At 46.2% G+C, this 22,863-nt stretch overlaps 1 protein-coding gene across 1 annotated transcript; it reads right to left on the reverse strand.

Moving 5' to 3' along the window:
• Positions 1 to 841: 841 nt before the first annotated feature.
• C8B (complement C8 beta chain) lies at positions 842 to 18,676 on the reverse strand. The gene is made up of 13 exons (XM_066191953.1): positions 18,660 to 18,676; positions 17,930 to 18,037; positions 16,447 to 16,573; positions 15,267 to 15,408; positions 14,429 to 14,570; positions 12,270 to 12,402; positions 11,442 to 11,639; positions 9,839 to 10,079; positions 7,952 to 8,080; positions 7,098 to 7,261; positions 4,816 to 4,969; positions 3,135 to 3,203; positions 842 to 1,754 (listed from the first exon to the last, which is right to left on the reverse strand). The coding sequence occupies exons 1-13, from the start codon at positions 18,674 to 18,676 to the stop codon at positions 1,603 to 1,605; spliced, it is 1,776 nt and encodes a 591-aa protein (XP_066048050.1). The 3' UTR covers positions 842 to 1,602.
• Positions 18,677 to 22,863: the final 4,187 nt, after the last annotated feature.

Consider the following 22,863-nt stretch of genomic DNA (forward strand, 5'->3'; position numbering starts at 1 on the left):
ACACCGATGATTCTCAAGAAGGGCAGGCAATGACACTGCAGTTTGTGTCCTCAGAAGTGAACCATGCTCAGGGCCCTCACCTCCAGAGCTTCTACAGAGACCCTGCAAAAAACCTGGAGGAATATCCCACTCCACACAAGCAGTGACCTCTTTGACCATGACCCCCGCAAAAAAGAACCTCTTGGCAAATTTCCATCACACAAAAGATATTGCAGCTACAGAGTGGGAAAGGGAAATGTTTTGGGTTGGCAGCTTAATGATGAAGCCCATAATGAGCACAGAGCCCTCTTGTTTTACATATGCAACGTGCTCTGCCTTTCTTACAGCTGTCACAGGAGCCCTGTCGATAAGCGTGGAGGCGGCGTGAGGGCTACAGCTAAATGCATGTTCCATTGTTCAGGTGTCAGGGAGCCTGAGCTGCTCTCACAGGAATTGCATTCAGACAACGTCAGTCTGAAAGGAAAGGAACGGGCCATACCAGCCCACCATCACCAGCTCTGCTAAAAATTCCCTCAGAGGAAGAGTTTGACCTTGCAGATGTTGGAAAGACTCACGGCCCTCACGAACAACTTTTGCACTGGTGGAATTGCCAAAATAACTTCTACTGCTGGTTATTTTGCAGCAGGACCAAGCAAATGTCTTGGCAAAAATCATTTGCCACCAACAAAGCTGTAGGAGGCGAGTCTCTGGAAGGATGCGGGCTCATTAAATGGTGCACAGTTTTAAAGTTCCTCTGGTGCACAGCTCCAGGGATGGTAATAACAGGCAAACCAATTTCTCTTCATAGTGAACTCTCTCTGGGTTAGATGTCCCACCCTGGGTGGACCCAGCAGCAGCTGGAATACTGGATTTCATGGGATCAAACTTATTAACCAGAGCTTGTCTGGGAAAAACACAGCTACTAAGGGCAGAAGAGCTCAGGGGATGTGCAGACAGCTTTTTCAAAATGTTCCACTGGTCCTAGGGAAGCTGTGGCTGCCCCTGGATCCCTGGAAGTGTCCAAGGCCAGGCTGGAGAGGGCTTGGAGCCACCTGGGATAGTGGAAGGTGGCCCTGCCCATGGCAGGGGTGGGAACAACACAATAAATTGGGGAAGCAGGGTAGTGAGGCACGGGGGCTCTGAATGTCACGTTAGATACTGTTGTGCTCATTGAGATTTAGGCTTTAATGTGCTGGATTTTGCTCCACATGACACAGCTGCCTTCACAGAAGCTGTGCATCAGTGCACATCCTGCTGCACGTAAGATCAAAGCGTCTCTTCTTATCTCAAAGGAACCTTCAGCAACAAGACAGTGTAATTTGAAATCATGCAGCTACCAAATACAGACAGAGATAAAGCTTGTCTCATATAGCCCATTGCAATAAAGACAGGGAAAAGGCATAATATTGAGGTCAGTAAGCACATTCAATCCCATGGGATAGCTGCATGTCCAAAGGTGTAGCTCCCAACACCCTCCCAGCTCCCAGTGCCTTCTGAAATGTTTCTGATTTGGATGAGACCCATGGGCAGAGCAAGGCCAGCTCGGAAAGGCAGGGAGGTGATGTCTTCCCAAGGAGTCTGCCAAGTGCCCATCAGTTCTGTGTGAGCTCCTGCTGATTCCCTCTAGCAAGGAACAGTCTCAGAGTCTGGCCCTGAGCAGGAGGAGCCACCCTTCTGTGGGGCAGGGTTGTTGCACTGTCGCCTTCTTGTCCTCTGGCCTCCTGAACACGGGGACCAGCTGGCCCAGCACCCCCAGTTTCCATTAACAGCAGCATCTGGAAAAGAAAAAACAACAAAGCAGGAAAGGACCATCAGAAACAAGCCGCTCTTTCCACAGGAGAAGATGCCAGCTCCCATGAATCGTATTTGAGCACAAACAGCTCAGCCCCTGTCCACATCACCAACAGTCTACTGGAGTCATTAACGACGAGTGATTGTTTCAGAGATGTTAATTCCCTGTTCAGCATTTCTGGTGTTTGTTCAAACTGAACTTCAGGAAGACATGAAAGGGGGGAAAAAGAAAAGGCAATTAGCTTTATATTTGTTTGAAGGATGTTTCTCTGTTTTAGTCCAAGCCTAGATAGGAAACAGACCAACTAAACTTAGCCACATTTCAAGGTGGTAGGGGCAGTGTTAGCAGTTCAGTGAACAACAGCCTGACTATTCAGCTTTCCCTCCATTGCTTTTCCTATTACACTGATTCTTCTGGACCCTGAGCATGTGAGTGACATAAATTCAAAATCCTAAGAATCACGGAGGCAACACATAAAAGGAGGAAATGCAAGTGAGAAATGAAGTTATAGTGTTGACAAATGGATGGATGTGAGCTTTGGGAGGGCTGGATGTGACTATGAGTGAGTAAAACAGACTGGACTAAGGTGTCAGTGATTCCACCATTCAAGGCTCCATGGACTGCCATAGAAATACCCAAAAAATGAGCCCCTGCTCAGTGAAATCTTGGCCCAAAGTGCATTTCAGCCTGGCTCAGTTTGGACACAGCCATGCAGAATGAGTAGTGGGTGAGGCTGTAAACAAAGCCAGTGATAAATGCAGTGCATCAAATTGTGGGTTGGTGCCAGAGCTCCGGGTGCCTGGGATCTGGTATTATTTAGCATCTAAATTAATGAGCTGGAAGAAGTAAACAAAATGATTAAATTCATAGATGATCCTAAACTGGAAGGAGTTAAGAACATCAGTCAGGAGACAGCGGAGACATGAAGTGACCACGGAGCATTAATAAATGCTTCAAAACAGCATAATAAGATTTTAAGATTAAAATGCACGGTGGCGTATCTGGGGAAGAACAGTTTGCAACATGCTGCTTTTATCAAAGGGAAAAACTGAGGAAACAGAGCTGTTTCCTAAGGAGGAGACCTGAGGCTTTCCAGGGATTGTGAACTAAGCAGGAATTCCTATTTTGGTACAATTGCAAGGCATGTACATGCAAAAAACCAAACCCCCCTCCTCAAGGGGGAATTCAGAGGAGGACAGGGAAAATACATCTGTCCCCCTTGCAGGGGCCCAGCTGGGTGCACTGGGCTGGGTAGACTGGGGACAGCCAGGGCTGGCATCACTCCCCACAAATGACCTGCCATCCCTGGACACTCCTAGCACAGCTGGGATTGTCCCCTGGACAGGAGATGGCTGTCTCTCACCTTTCCTCCTGCTGATCTCACAGGCGGTGCCGCTGTAGCCGAGGGGACACAGGCACTCACACTCTGTTCCTGAAAGGAAGCACAGATGGTGGGAATTACAGACCTGGGGACACATTTCCCAGCAGGCAGCCACTTCCCTCCAGCACTTCATCTTCTGGGAGGAAGGGACAGTGGGTGAAATGTCGTAATTTTTCTCCACTGCTGAAGGGATCAATACCAATAAAGAGGGGAGCTGTGACTGCCCTGCTCCCCCTCTCACTTGCCTAGAGATTTGTTCCTGCCCCGCAGCTCAACCTCAGACTCGCTGGGGCGATTCCACAGGGGACCACAGAGTCCTCCTGCTCTTCTCCAAAGGAGATCACAGGATCCTGGGATGGTTTGGGTTGGGGAGGACCCTAAAACTCTTCTCATCTCATCCCCTGCCATGGGCAGGGACACCTTTCACTATCCCAGGCTGCTCCAAACCCCATCCAACCTGGCCTCGGACACTTCCAGGGATCCAGGGGCAGCCACAGCTTCTCTGGGCACCCTGTGCCAGGGCCTCACCCTCCTCACAGCCAGGAATTCCTTCCCAGCATCTCATCTAACCCTGCCTTCCCTGTGGCCTCCTCTGGACTCACTCCAGCAGCTCCATGTCCTTTTAGAATCTGGGGTTTCAGACCTGGACACAGCACTGCAGGTGGGGTCTCTGGAGAGAGCTCTTGGTTAAGCTCATAAAGAACAAACTGCAGCATCAAGAAAGAGCGAGCAGGACAGGAATATTCTAACCTTGCTTTGTGGCAGAGGAAAAGCCCAATATTCCTGCTCTGGCTACCCAGGGATGTGCATCCCACGTCAGGAACCTGGAGAAGTGTTCCCGCTTAGGAAAACACATGGTCATTTAAAACCTTTGCTGAGAAGATCCTAAATGGAACACTGGACTCAGCTCCTACAAAGTTATTTAAACAGAGGTCACCATGAGACAAATGCTTGAAATGCTACAATCAGCTGGCTGGTACCTGAAGTGATGCCTTCTGCATTAGATACAATTTGATGATAACAATTCTCATCAGGACTTTTGCGGATGCAGATTGAAATTAGGCACTTGACAAAATGGTCCCTTTGTTAGAAGCTCTCATCACATCATATATCTCTTGTTTAGGCAGAGCGGTTTTCATTTAATTTGATTATTTTTCCCCTTCGTTTTTTTTTCTAAATCACAGGCTGCTTACAGAGGAGGATAGCTTCTATCAGAAACAGGGGGAGGTGGTGATCACTGTGCTTGGCACTTATATGGTGCTTTTCATCTTCAAAACCCCTTTTACAAACACTAATTGATGCTGAGACAGTAGTCACTTCTCCAGGAGGGTGGAAGCAATCTTAAAAGCAAAAGGAGGAGACTTAAAGATGTCAAGGACTTTTTTTTTAAATGCATAATTGACAAGTGACAAATTCTTCTGTAAAACTGATACAGATAATGGTCACTCCCATGACAAGGACATCCCTTGAAAAATAAAGGGATTTTACTGTCTTTACTTACCAGGACTCTACAAGCAGAGCAACTTTAAAAACACGGAGTAATTCCCTGATAAAGAAACGACAGGAGAAAACTAAAGAGCACCTTGCTTGCCACGTGCTCCCCACAAATTCCCCAACTAATTTCAATCCAGATGGTAGAAAGGAGGAGCAGGGAGCCCTGTACCTCTGAGGAAGGGGATGCCATTCCCCTGGCATGGAGCACAGCGACAGGAACTGGTCTCCTGCTGGAACTCTTCCAGAGCCCGGCGCAGATTCTCCTTAATTTTGGTGGAGTCAGCCACGTCAGAGGGAGCCACCAGCTCATAGAGTGGCTCTGCCTAAAGGGAGGGGAGAAACTGGATTATTTCCCAAGCTCAAAAGGCCATGAACATCCCAAGGTTCAGAGGTGGCACAGCTGGAAGGGGAAATGGAGGCTGTGTGGTTAAAATCTCCAGGTTTCCCACTGCTATTTGCTAAAACCTTGTGCACAACAAGGCCACGGCACCAGGAACACTCCCAAGGATGCTCCCCTTGCTTTCCAACACCAGAGCACTTGGAAATGTGTAACAAAATACAGCAGCCAAACTGTTGGATAAGAAACAGGTGAAGTTGCACAGGAGTTTCATAAAATCCTTTCTCATCCATTTTTCTGGTACAGACATTTGGAGATCAGATTTGCTCGAACTTACATTTTCTGAGTGATCTCCTACTGTGTTTTTAAAAACATCCCCTAAAAACCGTCCACAAAAAATCTCCCCCTACAGCCAGAGGCACCAGCCACAGGGATTCGCATCAGCACTTCCACCTTCACCACTCCTGCATTTCAAGGCTGGTTTCCATCCTTATGGAGCCCAGATCAGGGTTTCACTGCCTCCCAGAGGGAGAGGATTTAATCTCTACCTGCAGATGGGGTCAGGGAGAGCAGACAAAGGTGCGCACAGCACAGTGACAGCACAGTGCAGGGACTGAGGAGACTTTGGCTCACTCATTAATTTTCCTCCTGAGAACAAGGGAAAGTTAAAGTGGGGTGTCAGTAGTGCCAGTCACCCACTGCTGCCAGTGGGATGATCCATGTGCCATCAGAGGATCCATCCCAAATTCCCATCCTCACTGCAGAGATGCTGCCATGCAGGGCACACACAGGAAGCAAGAAAGATCACCCTCCTGCTATCACAGGCTCAAACTACACGACCTAAAGAATGTTCCAACAATAATAAAAAAAAGCTCATTTCCTGCTGCTGTACATCCACTCTTCATCAATTATCTGTGATCCATACTTTGCTTTTCTGAATTCAGACCATACAAATGAGGAAATACACTAAGAGTGACCTGCCAAGTCCCTCCAGCAGATGATTTATGAACTGATTTGCTTTAGTTTTCCCTAACTAAGCATTCTTGGGCTGACATTTAGTCACACTCCACTGGTACTTTTGATCTTCAAGCCCCACAGGGATATTGATATGGAAATGAAGATACCAAATCCAAATCACATCCGCCTGAGGTTTTTCACTGGGCAGCCTGGTCAGTGATGCCAGGCAAGACAAAGAACACCTCAGCTCCTCATGGGAGGTTTTTCTGTGCGTGGGATTTGGTGCAGAGAGCTGTATTTCTCTTGCCTCCTGCCCTGAGACCTCCCAGGGCATTTCTGGGAGGTCAATCCACAGCACACCAGGGGCTGCAGCAAGTGCCAGATGGGCACTGGCAGTATTTCCAAATTGCTGATTTTTGCTTGCTTCACCTTTTTTAGAATTCACCTCTTTCTTGTGAAACAACCCCCTTCTACAAATGTAGAGATTTTTTGCCTAAAATTAAATTTCACAATGAAAAAACAACTGTAAATCAACTTCCACCTCTACAAGTCCAAACTCCTGTTTAAAAGGATGTTCCCTTGCACCTTTGTACTATTCACTCATTTTGACACTAAAGATGACGAGGCAGAATTGATGCACACTTCTGCTTGCTTTTCTCCATTTCTAAAACTATCCAGGATCAAAAATCCTTGACTCTTCAAAGCCTGACTCCTGGTTTTAAGGTTCAGCTAAAGCTGCACAATGAACCACCTGACCTTCTGAACCAGAAAGAACAGTCACTGGTGCTCCCAGAATTTGATAACCATCAAGGAGAACAGAAGTCCTTATAAAATATATCCTGCCAGATACAACTTTTAGTAAGTTATACATTGGTAAAACAGAAGGTGGATCATCTGATGTGCCTGGCAGGCAGCAAGAAATGACACCTGCACAGCCAAATTAAAGGGTTAAAGCTGATTACTTTGTGTATTTCCAACCACAGTCCCTTTAAAGCATCTCACCTTTGCATTTCTGAGCACTCACTTCCAGAAGCTACGCTGCACAATAAGGTCTGCTATTCCTGGGGGTTTTATCTTTCTCTGAATCCTGTTTCTTTAAGCACAGAGCTTTCCAAAGGGGGCTCAGCTGGGGATGGAGAGAGTGGAGGGTGCAGTACCTTCAGCTTTATGATCTCAGGGTTGTACTGCACAGCATCTCCCCACTGCTGCATGAGCTGGGCCGTGGGCAGGTCCTTGTGGGCCAGAGTGGTGATGTCTTCACTCCCTCCACCACGGACCAGCACCAGGAAATCCTCCACAAACTGTTTCCTGGCAGTGCTGTCTGCAAAAAAATGCACTCGGAGAAGTGCCCAGGCTGTGCCTCTGTGGGCTGCAGTTATCAGCTCACAGCAAAAATGCTCCCACACAGGACCTGCCCCACTCAGAGGGCAAGGGAGAAAGGCCACAGGTGTTGCTCACCTGGTTCCCTGCAAAGTGTGCCCTGTGTCCCTGCTGCTCCCTTGCAGGAATTCCCCACCCTGCATCCCTCCCCTGAGTTCCTTCCCCACGGTTTTAAGTTCACGGGTCCTCCCACAGCCCGATGCTCCTCAGCCCCAGGAACATTCTCTGTTCTTGTCCACATATTTCCAGGTGCACCTTCCTCCCCTGCACACCCCCAGAGGCTCCCACAACACCATCACCTCCCTGCTCTCCCCATCAGGATGCAGAAAGAGCCCTGCTGGGTTGCCCTGCTGAGAGGTGGGGGTTGATATTTAACACAGCAGGTGGGTAATGGTTGATCTGTCCCTGTTTCTCCTTGGGATGCTGAGCAGATATTTACTCTCTGCACAGAAAATCTTGGGAAAACCCCGAGCTCTGAGATATTTCCCCCTCTTTTAAGCCTGGCTGGGGTTAGCCAGCAGACTCAAAAGTGGCTGTGAGGGAGTGGGGAAATATTTCAGGCAGGCAAGATCACAAAATCTTTCTTCCACTGTGACAAAGAAATGAAAGGGCAGAAGTGCTTCATGCTTACCTCCAATCTCTTTCAGAAGGGCTTTACAGCCAGCTGAATCTACTCCAAGCCCCACAGAGACCATACGAAGATTCACAGCAATGTTAAAGCCCTTCTGTGCACATTTCTGGACATCGCTCAGAGAAAAATCTTCAATACACAAAAATTGGAAGGTTTTAATACAAATGTTCCATGTTTTATGTCCGCGTACGCAGAAATTGAGAGTTGAGAAGTATTTTTGCTTAAGGAAAAGAAAAAAAGATATGATGAAGAACATTATTTTTGTGGTTTTTTTTTTTTTTAAATACTTAACAGAACCATATGAAATGAAATCTCTGGGTTTTACAGAACTCTGAAGCCAAGTGGAAATGCAAGGTAAATGCTGGAAGAGGAGGATTTTATGCACCCATCCAGCTGTACTGGGTTAAGCAGAGCTGCAGTGGGTAGGAAAACAGTGGATGTCTAACCACAGACTACCCATCACCCCTCCCCATCCCCAGGATCCAGGTTTTTTAAGAGGAATAGATGAAACAGCTTTTCCTCCTTTTACCAGCTCACATCTCCAAACCTCTGCTGCCAGAAGAACCTTAAGTGCTTCATGGAAATTTAGACTGGATATCAGGAAACATTTCTTCACCCAAAGGGTTTTCAAGCCCTGGAAGAAGTTTCCCAGGGCAAGGGTGGAGTCACCAACCCCAGAGGGATTCACAGGACAAGTGGATGTGGCACTTGGGGACACGGTTTAGTGGTGGCCTTGGCAGTGCTGGGTTAAGTCAGACTCCATGATCTTAGAGAGCTTTCCCAACCTAAAGGATTCCATGAGTCTAAGATGTGGCAGATTGGATTCTGAGTGAGAGCAGAGCAAGTGCCAACCATGTCACACAGTGTGTGACACCAGATCTGCAAAAGGAAATTCCAGTTCCAGCACAGACAGTACAAACATAATGAGGGATTTGAAGGGAAAAACCTGAATTCTCAGACTGGGCCTACAAAATCCTGCTGAGAACTTACAGCCCAGTTCAGCACTTGTGTGAAAATGTTGTTATTGCGGCAGGATCCTGATCTGGGTCAGCAGACACTGACCATTTTGATGCAAACAACAATACACTTTAGTTCAAACCAGCGTGGCTTGTGATGAGCCCACAGCAACAGCAGAGAAACTGGGAAACTCTGTTAGAATCTGAATACCTGAAATGTGAACCTAAATTCTGTCCCTCCCTCTGACTCTAGGGTAAGGAACTTCCCACACAGCAGAAGAACAAACAGAGTATTACACAAAGCAGAGTCCAGTAAATGCCTCTGCAAACAGACAGCAGAGGCAGTTCCTCACTCCCCTGCCAATGAATAAATAATTGAGAGTGCAGCTATTGATTAATGTCACACTGCTCGCTCTGTCCTACACAACAATCATCATTTCTCACAAGAAAGAGCCAGAGCCAAAGAGCAGGAGCAATGTCAGGCACAAGAGTCACCCAGCAAATTATTTACTGTTTCCTACGTGCTGGAAAAGCTCTCCAGGCTAAAGGTGTTTCAAAACTGCCATTTGAAAGGCAGTGGAAAAAGGACTTGGGTGAAGGTTTTCAAAGCTAACAGAACTGTTAAGATCCGCGATTCTCATTCATCTCAACATCTTGTCAGCCTCTAAAACGTGTTGTCTAAAATGCTTGCCACAGGGCCTTTCTTTGCGAACTAAACCCAGCCCGTGACGCTGAGCATGCCTTGAAAACCTCTTTACTCACTGCCAACGAGCACCTCTACTCCCACATTTCCTGCAGGATTTATTTGAGATGCTGTGGATTCCTTCTCCCGTCTCCTGACCTCAGAGCTGAGCCATCCCTGTGTGCCCGCGGGGAGGTTTTCCCACCCCAAAACCCATCCCCAAAGCTCCTTCCCCACCATCAGACACACCTGCCTTGCGCAGCTCGTCGCTGTTCATGACCAAGGTGTACTCATAGATGCCTCCAACAGTGGCCTCCTTGATGAAGTGTGTCCCAAAATCCCTGAGGAGCTCCCGGTACTCCCCGTAGCTGTACTCGGCGGGAAGCTGCCGCAGGCGCCGCAGGAACTCGTGGTGCAGCATCAGGGCCCGGGGCTTCAGCTTGTAAACACCAACAGCCAGCTCAGAACGGGCATGGATGAACTTGCTGGACTGCGGGAAAGGCACAGCAGGAGCCAGGAGGAGTCAGGGATGTCACTCTCATGGCAACGGGAATTTGTTATTTGCAGTTATTATTATCAGCGCTGGTCAGGATTTATTCTTCTCACAGTTTCCGACTGGGAATCTCACAACTGGAACTGTCCTAACTTCTGCTAAAGCAAAACTTTTAGTAGTAAAAGTTCCTGAGTGTCAGGCCATGGCTGGGACACAGGAAAAGGCAGGGTCCAGGTTCTGATGTGGCACATCCAGAATGCAAGGACACCTCAGCACCCTGCAGGACGGCCTTACCCCTAACAGAACTTTACCTCTCACATGCTCTCACCTGAAAAGTTCTGACATCTGAAATCACGATTTGTATGGGAAATGGTCATTCTCTGGCTGAGCCAGATTCATATTTGTATTTCACAGAATATGCCCTTATCAAAACTGAAAAGAAAGAAGAAAACACCAACACTCTCCCTCTCTCTCACATACACACACATATTTATATGTCTCTGTGTAGATAAATATGTAAACATGGATAATTATTTTCTTTTCCCTTTCTGGCATTAAAGTCTGGAACAGAAAATGTCTTTCATTATGTTCAAAGGATTTAGTGTTCAGCTGTCTGGGCCAGCAGGACCACCACATCAGGGAGGGATCAGTATAGAATGCTGCAGCTTAAATAATGAAATCAGGACTTAATATTTGGTTTTCTTTATGGATATCTGTTGCAAATGCTTTTCATCAACCTCTGATCTTGTTGTGAGAATTCCCACTATGCAGGAAGCAAATGCAAGGAATACTTTGCCATTCCTGAGTACCCTTTATACTGAAAGGACACACAGATTGCTGATACTATTACACCACTGATAGGAGCTACCTTTGTTTATGGTAATAACAGATGAAAAAAAAAAAAGAAAATAAATTATGGAAGTCGTAGGAGTTATAGATTCAAGTTGAACAAGCTTCTTAGCTTCAATTTTTCAATTAAAAAAAAGTTAGTTTTAACTATAGACATTCAAAGGCGGATGCCCAGCAGGGCAGTGGACAGACCACACTGAGAATGAGAGAATATCCTCAGCTGGAAGGGACCCACAAGGACCACTGAGTCCCCTCAACAAGCTGTGGCTGATTTCAAAGGCCAAGCAGCCCAGATCCTGGCTGAGAGCTGAATGGAAAAGCTCCTGGATGTTGCAAACACAGAGGAAGGCATGGTGCGGATAGTCAAGACTTGAACAAATGGCAGAATCCAGCTGGGGAAAGGATTTGATTTATCCCAGTCCTGGCTGCTGACCTGAGGAGGAGCTTCAACACACACACACACACTTACAGGGAACACGTTAGCAGGGAATTAAGTGGAGCAGTGCTTACACTTGAGGAAAATCTTTTCATCCTCCGCATGAACTTCTTGAACCTCATGTCATTTGAATTGTAACCAAGTTCAAACACTTTTGGTATGTTTATACCGATGCCGAAGCTTGTCTGTGAAGCTTTTGCCTTCAGGACACTGCTTTCATAATTTGAGTAGGAGTCATATTCCGTCATTGTAAATTCATATTTGCCTTTGGTCTAAACAGAAAGGAAAAACAACACGTCTCATTTCCTGCACAGTGATTGTACACCTGAAGCGTGGGGAAGGAATGCAGACACAAACATACTTGTGAATTAATGCTTGCACTTTGAAGATGAAAAGCCTTGTATAATTGCAAAGCACTATTATTATTAACACAGGTACTTCAAGAATACTTCATTTACAGCAGCAGGAAAGCTCCTATCTCCTCCATACTGCAAGGTCCTCAGGCTTTCACTTAATATGTCAATCTTATGCAAAGAAGGTGAAATCTTCAACACAAGCACCAATTAAAGTACGAATTCTGAAAGGAAAAGGTTTCCTAGTGGGCAGCGCTCAAAAACATCATGTCACCAGAAGCACTAAGGTCAAATAAATAATATTTGGAATGCAGCTTTGATGCATGACAGGAACAGCTTTTCACACAAAGCATGTGCTGCGTTCAACATCGTGGAGTGCAGCGGGGTATGAGGATGTTCTAGAATAGGGTAAAAATCAGCCTGATCCTCCTGGGTGTCCAGAATTTTGTGAGGTTTTTTTTACAAAACGATCCAGCAGTGAAGCTTTGGGGAGTAAAGGCATGGGAACATGTGTGTGTAAGTCCATCTGCAGGCACACCTGGCACGTACCTCTGGTGTGTAGCTCTCTATGTTGTACGGCTTCCTGAACCTCGTGTCCGTGATGTAATGGGGAGAACATCCCCCAGCATAGTACCTGTGGTCAAGGACCAGCCCTTCCAAGCTGTTTGTGAAGATATTCAACCTGTAGGTGAAGCAGCACAGCAATATTTTATGGTACCATCAATTCAGAGCTAAACACCAAATGCCTTGGCTGAGAAAGGCAAAAGAGTGTTTTATTTGGCCACAGGCTCTTTGTTTCACACTTCTTTATTTTGAAACTCCAAAAAAAAGCTTGGCCTCTTTCACTGTCCAACCAACCCAGGTGCTGCAGAAGAACCTGACTAATGAGAAAGCAAAAGACAGAGTTGAATTTTGACAGCTGATGAATATAAATGGCAATTTGCATCCCCCAGCTGTGAATGACACCAGTGTTACTGCCACCAGCACTGGCAGCTTTGTGGCCTTTACTGGAACTCTCCAGGAGAGGCAGAACAAACTGGAGCAGCCAAACCCCGACCCCACGAGGCTGCTCATCCCCAAATATCCACAGTGTCCATCAGAACCTTCAACGGCAGGTTTGCCAATCCATGCCATCGATCCAGACTGATTTTTAATTCACACTTCTTCATTCTGGTTTATCAGCCAAAACCTTTGCCAGGTTGGTCAAGGGTCAGCCAGAGGCCAGTAGATAAGAGTAAAAATTGTTGGGGAACAAGAAAAGAGGTACTCAAGCAGCAGCTCAACTAATCCTTGAAACCACAGGGAGTTTTCCTTTTATTTCAGTGGATGATGGACAGACACCTTAACCTGTCTGCTCCAAGAAATAACACTTCAGTTTGTGGAGATGAGGAGATTAAACCCCATCACTCGCTTTTCCCATTGCTGCTGGTGGGATGAAACTTCATTAAAAAAACCCACCAAAAACTACCAGCACTCCAGGACTCTGTTGGATCTGCCTTTCCTGATTTTGGGGAGAGAAGCTGCATGATAATGACTCCGAAGCTGTAAAAAAATTAACTCTAATTTTAGAACTATCAGGGAAAAAAAAAAAGGGAAGTCCACTAAAAGCAAATTAGTGAGCAGTTGTAGCTTCAAAGAGATGAGAAGCATGTTCCTATAATTGTCCAACATTATTTTTAATTTTGATTAAACTCAGAAGTACAAAGCATTAGCAATGACATGTGCAGAAGCCATATCTCCAGAGAATAATGAGAAAATTATATTTTTTCCTTGCAATATGATTTCCTTTTTCTTTTTTTTAATGTAAAAAGCAATTTTTTCCCTGCAGAGTAAGAAAAAAAAACCCCTCTTTTCACACAGTCTGATCTTACAGAAAGTTGTCACAATCTTAGCCTGCAAAAGCTGAATCAATTCAGACTTAGATTTTAATCCCCACAGAGCTGCTAATATGCAGGTTTACCCCACCCCGCTCACACGAAGCACAAATATTCCACCAACTGTCTATGCTATGGAAGAAATCAAAGGAATTTGAACACCTTTCCCCCTCCCCACCAAACCAACACAGGGTGTAAGAACACAAAGCCAAGGAATCATGGAATGACTCGGGGTAGGAAGGATCTTTAAAGGTCATTTAGTCTCACCCCCTGCCATGAACAGAGACACCTTCCACTATCCCAGGTTGCTCCAAGCCCCACCCATCCTGGCCTTGGACACTTCCAGGGATGGGGCAGCCACAGCTTCTCTGGGCACCCTGTGCCAGGGCCTTACCACCCTCACAGGAGTGAATTTATTCCCAGTATCCCATTTAACCCTGTCCTCTGGCAATGGGAAGACATTTCCTCTTGTTCTGTCACTCCAGGTCCTTGTAAATCATCTCTCTCCATCTTTCCTGTTGACTCCCTCAGGTACTGAAAGGCTGCATTGAGCTCAACCCGGAGCCTTCTCTTCTCCAGGCTGAACAATCCCAATTCTCTCAGCCTTTCCTCTCAACAGAGCTGCTCCATCCCTCTGATCAACTTGGTGACTCTCCTCTGGACTTGCTCCAGCAGGTCACTGTCCCCCAGGCTTTGGGTCAGGTTCCTGGATCCCAACTCACTCCTGGATACAGCAACTGCTCCAGCTTTTCTCTGTTCAGTGTTTGTCTGAAGTCACATCGGATCATTCTCAGCCTTAAGGAAGAGAGCACCTCACCAAAGTCACAGGCTTACCCTTTTGCCAGATTCTCTATTCCCCAGTACTCTTCCATCTTCTGGTCACATTTCCTGAACACTTTTTTGCAGTTTTTCTCATCTGACTGGTCCCCACAGTCGTCGTCCCCATTGCAGAGCAGCCTCCGAGCAATGCATCTCCCTGGGATGGAAGGGGAAAGCCACTCATAAAACAATCTGTGATCACACTCCCTGACATGGAGTCTAGGAGCAAAACAGGAAATTCCTGGAATTAATGGTTCAAATCTAGCTGGAAAAAAAAAAATTCTTCTCTATCTGCATGGATTCCCAAATCCATCTGCTCTGTTTCACTCAGAAGCATCATAATCTTAAAATTCCTTGCTCATCTTAGGAAAAAATCCACAATAATTAAAAGTATTAAAAAAAAAAGAAAATAAAATAGAGTGTTTTTAGAATTTTTTTTCATTTTGAGAGGATGAAGATGGTGTTTCAGCAGGCCTTGTATATGTTTTTTTTTTCCTCTCTCTTCCCATGTCCACAATTACTGAGTGTTTTCAGTGTCACCAAAACACTGGAAGATGGAGAGCAGAGGCTTTTCCTTGCCCCATCTCAGGTGCTGAGCTGCTGTTGCTGTCACTTGTGCTACAGATTTTGCTGATATAACCAGGTCGTAATTCCCTATTTGGGGATTCTGAAGATGGCTAATAGACTCACTCAAAGCCACTGACACAAACACAAGCGTGGAAGGAGCCAGGTCAATTCCTGGCATCCCTCTGGCCCAGCAAACTCTTGTAGGAGCACAAAGTTCAGCAGAGAGGCATCAGAAGTGACACCTGATTGCCTGAGCAGCAGCACTCCCCAGTCCCCAAATCCTCACCTGTGACTGCACACACAAACCCATCACACCGAACCCTATTCCTGCAAGGGCTGCTGGTGTCACACTCCTCAGCTTCTCTGTCAGAGTCATCACAGGGATCTCCACTGAACTGAGAGGGCTGTTCCAGGCGGGCAAACCTGTACTGTGATGAAATAAAAAATATTGACTCAAGTGCACAGAAATGGTGAATTTTACGCCTCTCTGGTTGAAAAACAAACTCGGTGTCGCCGAGATCTGATCTAAGCGCACTCTGTCATATTAAAAGAGAAAAGTGTCAGCACAGAAGTGTGGTGCTGGTAATTTGCCTCGTTTCAAAGGTTTCTGATCTGCGACAGTTTTAATTTTACTGAGGGAGGGTTGAGGATTGGGAGGGATGAAGGAAAGTTTGCTTTTCTTTGACAGTTTGTTTAAATGAGCCTGACAGTGCAGTGCGGGACTTTGCAAGAGTAAGGAAGGATTCAGTTCCATCTCCTCTCTTTCAATTAGTGCTGGTAACGACATCCCTTGTTATTTTCTGTCAGTGTATTTACTTGTCCCTCTGTATCATTAGGGACTTTTTTCCGCCCACAACACTGCTGTGAAGCAGTCAATTACTCTGTCCAATATGTTAGCCCTCCTTTTTTCCCCGGCTTCTGAGATTAACTCTTTGATACGAAGCTTCACTCTCCCCCCAGCTCCCATCACTGGTTATTTCTGCTTAAGCCTGGGAACACCTTCTCCAACTTGTTAGCAGAGGTCTCTCCAGCAACGGGGATTTTGCTTTTCACACTGTTGGGATCATTACTTTCATTTGATGGGGCTTCTCGGGTGGAAAATTCTGGCTGGCAGACAAGAAAAAGCATCTTAATCCTCAGAGGCACCGAGTGTCTCCAGGTCCCACAGGGGACCATTAAGCGGGGAAGGTGCCTCGCACTGATGGTGGAAGGACAGGACTGTTGGTAAGTCCCTGCAAAGCCTGGCCTTACACCTTCTCAGGACAGTGAGGCACCCTGGAAACACTGGAATTACTGGGGGTGGGTGAGCTGAAAACCACCTGAAAGCAAAACCCTCAGCCTCACCTGTACAGGGCTTTTCTCGGCAGCCCCCCTTGGTTTGCCCAACCCCACGGACAAAGAGGACAAGGCTCGAAGGAGGTCCCACCTCCTGGTTTTGGGGTGGTCCCCAGACCTCAGACACTCACCCTTTTCTTCTGGCAGGGGTCACACTTGCTCCAGGAGGACCAGGAGGAGAGGGCGCAGTTGCGGGGCTGCGGCAGGACACTCACAGAGCGGATGTGCCTGTCCCTGGGGCCTGGGGACTCCTGGCCACTGTGCCCAACAACACGAGAGCTTCAGGCTGTGAAACTGTGAGCTGCGAGGACCTGGCATCTCAGCCTATGCCCATGTGAAACCACACACCAAGGAGAACGAACACTCACCACGCCTTGCATGCAACCTCTGGATTTCAGTCCTCATCCTGATGGCACTGATTTCCACTGGCACTGATTCTGCGTGAAACCTGATCCACTCTCCGCTGGGAAACTAAACCATGGGTTTAGTTTCCACCAATCTGAGCTTCACCTCAAGCTGTGCAAGCAGTAAAACCTCCACCACCAGTTGCTGCCCTCGCTTCGTGGCTCCAAGGTCAGACACCTCCACAACAAACATCAGTCCCAAGGAAAGGCCTGGCATGCACTCAGCGTTTCTGAAAACCAGGCTGAAGTGTCTCTCCTTGCCCAGCAGCCCATTTTCCCCCAAGCTGGCCAAGCCACTAGTCTTAGATTCTACTCTCAGTTCACTAGTCATTAACCCATTAATTCCTTTCAACCCAGTAACAACCCTGAACCCCAAGTGTGAGACTTTACTCTTAACCCCAGCCGCTATCTCGCTCCCTCACGTGACAGCTGTCTCCAAGGTTTCCACAATGCCACAGTTAAAATGCTGCCTCCTCTTTTGGTGGATTCAGGATTTCTGATTAAATCCTTGCCCGGACAAATGCTCCCTTGTTGTACCTCCTTCAAGTGGGGAGCTTTAGGAAAATGTTGACAATTAGTTTCTTTTCATACTCAGTTTGACAAGGAAACTACCACAGCGATGTTCCCAATTCTTCCACCCAGACAAGGAACAGCATCAGCTGAAGCTTTAAGTATGATTTAGTGCCTAGCATGGGGTTCCCATTATAGCATATTAAAAATCACATGGAATAAAGGAATTACAAAACCTCATCAGCTTGCTGAGGCATGAAATCAAAGCTCAAAGTTCAGAGAACAGCACAAAAACATAGTTAGATTGGAAAGATTACAAGACGCAGTTCTCTGAAACAGCAAAATCTATTACACCAGCCGAGAAAGGAACAGCTCTCAGCCACGTTCTCACCCTTTCTGCACTCGAAGGAAACAACCCCCTGTGCGCCCAGCGCTCTGTGGGGCAGCCAGCACGGGAGGAGGCTGCATGTTCAAACAATTCCACGTTACAACACGAGCGTGGCAATTTGTCAGCTCCAATTCATCACCAGGAAGGCGGAAAACGCCGCCCTACGCTGGCTTCAGAGCGACGCCTTTTGCCATTCATTAGAGACCCAGAAATCACTCACGACAGCAATTAGGGTACAACACCAGAGCCTGTGCTGATCCTGATGGTTTCTCGTGTCCTCCCGTGCATGCGGCCTCAGAAACTCTCACTCACCCAAAGCCATGAGCAGCCTGGGTGCCCAGCACAGCACAGAGCAGCAGCAGTAGGACACTCATCACGCTGAGGCACCACTGGCGATCCCGCACCACCAACACTCCCACCCTGTGTTCCAACAGGGTTCAGGCACAAAAAAAAGAGGAACTGCCGAGCTGCTCTGCCACCCTGTAAACAGCAGCTGACCAGCACCTGGCAGGCTCACAAGGTAAACGCTGCAGTTGTTAGCACACGGCTTTCCCGAGGCGAGCGGGGAGGGAGCAAAGCTCTGCCCAGGAGCAATTTGCACTTTCGTTTGTAATGCTCCTTTCAAGGGATGGGGAAAATGAATATTTCAACGAAGGAAACATATTTGAGTCTTGGCAAGGAGGAAGTGATAAGTAAACTCAAGTCAGCTTTCTAGGAATAGAGTGCAGAATCATTTATTTATTGCTGCTTTCCATGTCTGTCTTCCAGAGGAAGGTCAGACACGAGGTGTAAGCACTTACTCTCATGCTTCAGGGAAAGCCTTATCCCTGAGAGTGCCCTTCTCTGTCTCTCCTGCTGCTGGGGAGGACAAGAGCCCCAGCCCTGGCTGGGCCATTCCTCAGAGATTCTCTGCTCCTCATGCCCAGAGTCTTGAGCCCATGAAAGCAGGACCTGTCAGGGTATCAAACGCAGTGTTTTCTTGCTACTGCACTGAGAGAGTCATTCCCTCTCTTAAATGGTCCTGACTAGGCTGAGAACTTACCATGGGCTGGTTGTCATCAGTTCAGCTGGGCTTTCAAAGGCAGATCAAGACACAACCTGGAAGAGTTTTTCTTTGGCTGCCTGTTGAGCCTTCACATCTTGCTGCTTCTCCTTCCAGGTACAGCTTTTTGATTCCCGAGACCCAAGAGCCTTTCCCTTAATTTTCCTATTAGTCTCAGCCTACAGCAAGCATCTTAGAGAGAGCAAAGTTCTCTGAATCTATGGTTCCCTGCACAAAATGAGGAATGTCATTGTGTTTTCCCACCCTTCCCCTTGCTGGACAACATCTTTGGGAAGACAAGAGCCTGACTCTGTGCAACTCTGGCTTTTAGCAGCACAATCTCTCACCCTGGGACATCCCTGAGTGCTTTGGTGATGCAAAGAGTAAACACAATTTAATTTGCTCATGATGGCAGCGATGGGTGCTATACATAAAATTATTCATATTCCCTAATACCAAACAAACGCAACAACCTCAGTGCCATTACCTGGTCAAGTGTTACACCTTAAGGTGTCACAGTTACCTTACTAATTACATTACTCTGCCTGTGGAGCCACACTGCTGCAAAATAAGCAGCTGGCCGAGACATCTTTCTGGTTTGCCAGCCTGCAGTTAACAACTTAACACAGAGAGGCACATGAACCAAATGCTTGTAGGAATCTGCCCCAAAGAAAAGATTCTATTTCAGGCAGCCCCTTTTTAACCCAGAGTTACTGAGCACAGTGATAAACTGACCTCTAGATATGGAGGACAAACTGTTAGGGGAGATGATTCAGGCCGTGCAAAGCTTTCTGTTTGTCTTTTTTGCTTGATTTTTTTTCCTAACAAATGACTTTGCCCCAGCCTGAACCCAAGATGTGCCTGTGTGATATAGGTTGCTCAACCTCTGGCGCTATTGATTCAGCTGTTAATCATTTGTCCATGACAAAACAAACAAACAAAAAAAACCCCAACAAAACAACTCAAAAAACACAAAGAACAACAACAAAAAACCTACCAAACAAACCAACAGACCACAAAAAAAACCTCACTTACAGGAAGACCGCTCCATCCACGGGACCTTTGCTGGCTCGGAATACAGCACACATCCAATATTTCAACAGCAGTAAAAGATAAACCAAGATTATAACCTCAGAGCACGCTCTAGATATAACTTCAAACCATGACAGTGATCCCAGCATGTGGAATTTTCAAGCTTCTCTCTGCTGTCTTGGTTTTGCTGCCTCTGACCACTCACATCTCAGTGATGAACGTGCAGGAGTGGTCAATTACCAGAAGTGAGGCTAAAACAGGAGCAGGGCAGAATTTCCTGCAGCTCAACACACCTTTGAGAGCCAAAAAGCACCATCAGGTTTTGCACATAATTAACAATTTGATTTAATTAGAGGTAGGTCTAACACATGAAATTCATGGCAGCAACACCAGGTCATTTTCTGCTTCCTCAAGTCCATGGATCAGGAGGAATTCTGCCTCCTAACATGCTCTGTGTCCTCTTTTCCATTGCTGCTCCTTCTCCATTCGTTTCTGCAGCAGCTGTGGCTTCCTGATGAGCTGAAGTCCCAAACCAACTCTCTACGTTGCTGAATTAGGATTCATCACACTCGAAAATCAAATGCCCACCAGGCAAATGGAGCCTGCAAACGCGACACGTCTTCTGCAGAGTTCATATCCCGAGTTTTGTGAGCCTTTGCTCCCTGTAAATAAATCCTCTACAGTTCCACCAAACACGGTGGTTCTTTAAATGGCAGTTTCCTGTTAAAAGAAAAACTGAAACACATCAGAGCTGAAAGGCCTTCCCTGGGAAAGATCAGAGTGGAGCCAGCAAGCAGCTGTTTACAGAATTATCAGTGCACTTCTCAAAAAGTTTCTTTTTTCCCCTCTGGGAAAACTTTTATTCCCTGCTTCAGAACTCAGAACGCATTTCCTTCTGTTGAAAAACTCCTTCAAAGGTAAAAGGAAGCTTCCCACTAATTTTAATTGTGAAGAACATAAGGTGGCAAATATATGGTAAAATTTACAACCAAAGAATACTTCCGGATTTTTACGACGAACCCCACTGCATCCCCATTTTTGTAACTAACACTGTTATTTTCTGGTGTGAGGCTGGTCTCTGGAAAGCCCTGGACATAAAAAACCCCCTCACTTTGCTGAACTTAATTCTCCTCTTCTGGCTTTTGATCCACTAGAAATAATGTCTCATTGTGACTGAGGCCAAGTCTGGCATAGGCTCACCTACTCTGAAAGCTCTAAAATCCTGTGAAAAAAGATGAACAAAGAAATCCCCTCCATGTCCCATCCCTTGACTCCATCTCCTCTCCATTAGACCTCAAGACAACACACACACAAACTTGTTTTCAAACTAGAAACAGCATTTTTAAAGGGGAAAAAAGAAGATCCTCATCATCTGTATGTCAAATAAACGGTACAAAATTTACAGAAAATGCACATTTCTCACAGCACTTCAACTTCTGCTCATTTCAAGTACAGCTCACTTCTGACACAGCGCTGTTCTTACACCTCTAATGACTGTTAGAGAAGACAAAGATGCCACAAAAGGGCTTTTTTGCAGCTAGTACCTGGCAGTAATTCTTCCTAATCCTTTATTTTCACAAATGTCTGAGGCTGAATGGGCAGAGATTGCTGCCTGTTAACCTGATTTTTCCTTTAATCTATTGTGATTTCCTTTCTTTGAGGTGAGGAGTATTTATAGAAGTGGTGCTACAGGAGCCATGATACAGGGTTGAAAAGCCAGCAAATAATATCAGATCTTAGAAGATTTTTTTTTAAAACCCCATTCTGTATCTAAAAGCCCCTTGAATGGGCAACATCTGAGGCTATTCTTCTCATTCAGACTTTTTCAGGTGCTGATAAAACATTTTAGGTTGATAGATGAGCCACAGGGCAAACACATCCGTTGAGATAAGACTATTTAGAGCTCTAAAAACTAATAGCTGGAGAGCTGTTTCACTAATAGACCTGATATTTCCTGCCTCCAGTAGGATAATTTCAGAAAGAGACAGGCCATGTTCCAGGTACTCAGGAAATCCTATCAGGATATCTCTCCATATTCCTCACTGTCATGAGCTGAAATGTGTAATTCAGTTTCGTCCCCCCTTTCAGACAGAAATAAAACCAGAAAAAAACCCCACACCAAACCCACACCTTTATTCTTCCCCATGCTAGTCTTACCTCAGGTATTTAAAAACAACATAATAAAGGTTTTTAATGGGGCTGATCCTAAAAAGCAAATCAGTGTGAGAAGATCAATTGGCAGAAGACCTCAGCACAAGAGAAATACTCTTACAAATCATGACTTTTGCAGCAGTAACATCAAACCAGAGCCAGGAGCAGGAGTCCCAGGATGGCACAAACAGGAGCAGAAGGAGAAGCCAGGAGCTGCTGCTCAGATGGACTTTCACCACTGTGTGCATCCCACGTTGGCTCAGGGAGGGAATTGAAGAGAACAGATTCAAACCTCTGTGGAAAACTGCCAACAGAGATCCCCTTTCATTTCTTTGACATGATATTCTTCTGACTGAGAGCAGCATTTGCCAGGAAAGCAATAAATATGAACCTGACAGGACAGGAGTTCTTCAGACAGCAAAGAAAGAAAAAAGGAAACAGTGCATGAAAATGTATTTCAGAACCTAAAAAACAGCCAGAAAAAGTTACCTTCTCTGTTGCAGCAACTGTCAGTGAGCAGTGATTAAAGCACAGAAAACATTGCCTTTAATCCAACGTGAGGGAGTGAAAATTGCATATTCCCAGTCCATACAAGCAGTTGCTTTCCCAGAAGCCACTGACATGGAAAGGAGGGATCTGCCAGCGTTCTCACTGCTGTAAAACCACAGGCTGATTCTGCAAACCGTTGGCTAATGAAATCCTCATTACTGCAGCAGATCATGGCCTTAATTAGCATTGGTTAAATTGGGACCATTTCTTGAAGTGGTCATGTCTGAGCTGGCAATTCTCATATACAGAACAGAGACTGAGTTACAGCAGTATTAATGTGATACAGCACACAAACAGCACAGTAGAGAATACATTCTTATCCCTTCTGAACACACAGACCAGGCCCTTCCCTCCCTCCCTGGGATTCCTCTTCCTCACCATTGCCAGGTGACACCTCAACCCTGCTCACTGTGAATTTTTAAACTGAGTTTACACAACAGCTGTACAACATGAGCCAATTTTTCAACCAACG

This window comes from Chamaea fasciata, unplaced genomic scaffold (assembly GCF_029207755.1).
Source record: "Chamaea fasciata isolate MVZ Bird 193981 ecotype frontalis unplaced genomic scaffold, bChaFas1.0.hap1 SCAF_10, whole genome shotgun sequence".
Taxonomy (NCBI): Eukaryota; Metazoa; Chordata; class Aves; order Passeriformes; family Sylviidae; genus Chamaea; species Chamaea fasciata.

Bases quoted from the DNA above. Each gene is read 5' to 3' on its own strand.
- C8B (XM_066191953.1), bottom strand. The intron at 14,571-15,266 runs GTGAGGATTTGG...CTTCCATCCCAG, and splicing joins GTTTGTGTGTGCAGTCACAG to GGAGATGCATTGCTCGGAGG. The intron at 4,970-7,097 runs GTACTGCACCCT...CCCTCCCTTTAG, and splicing joins CTGAGATCATAAAGCTGAAG to GCAGAGCCACTCTATGAGCT.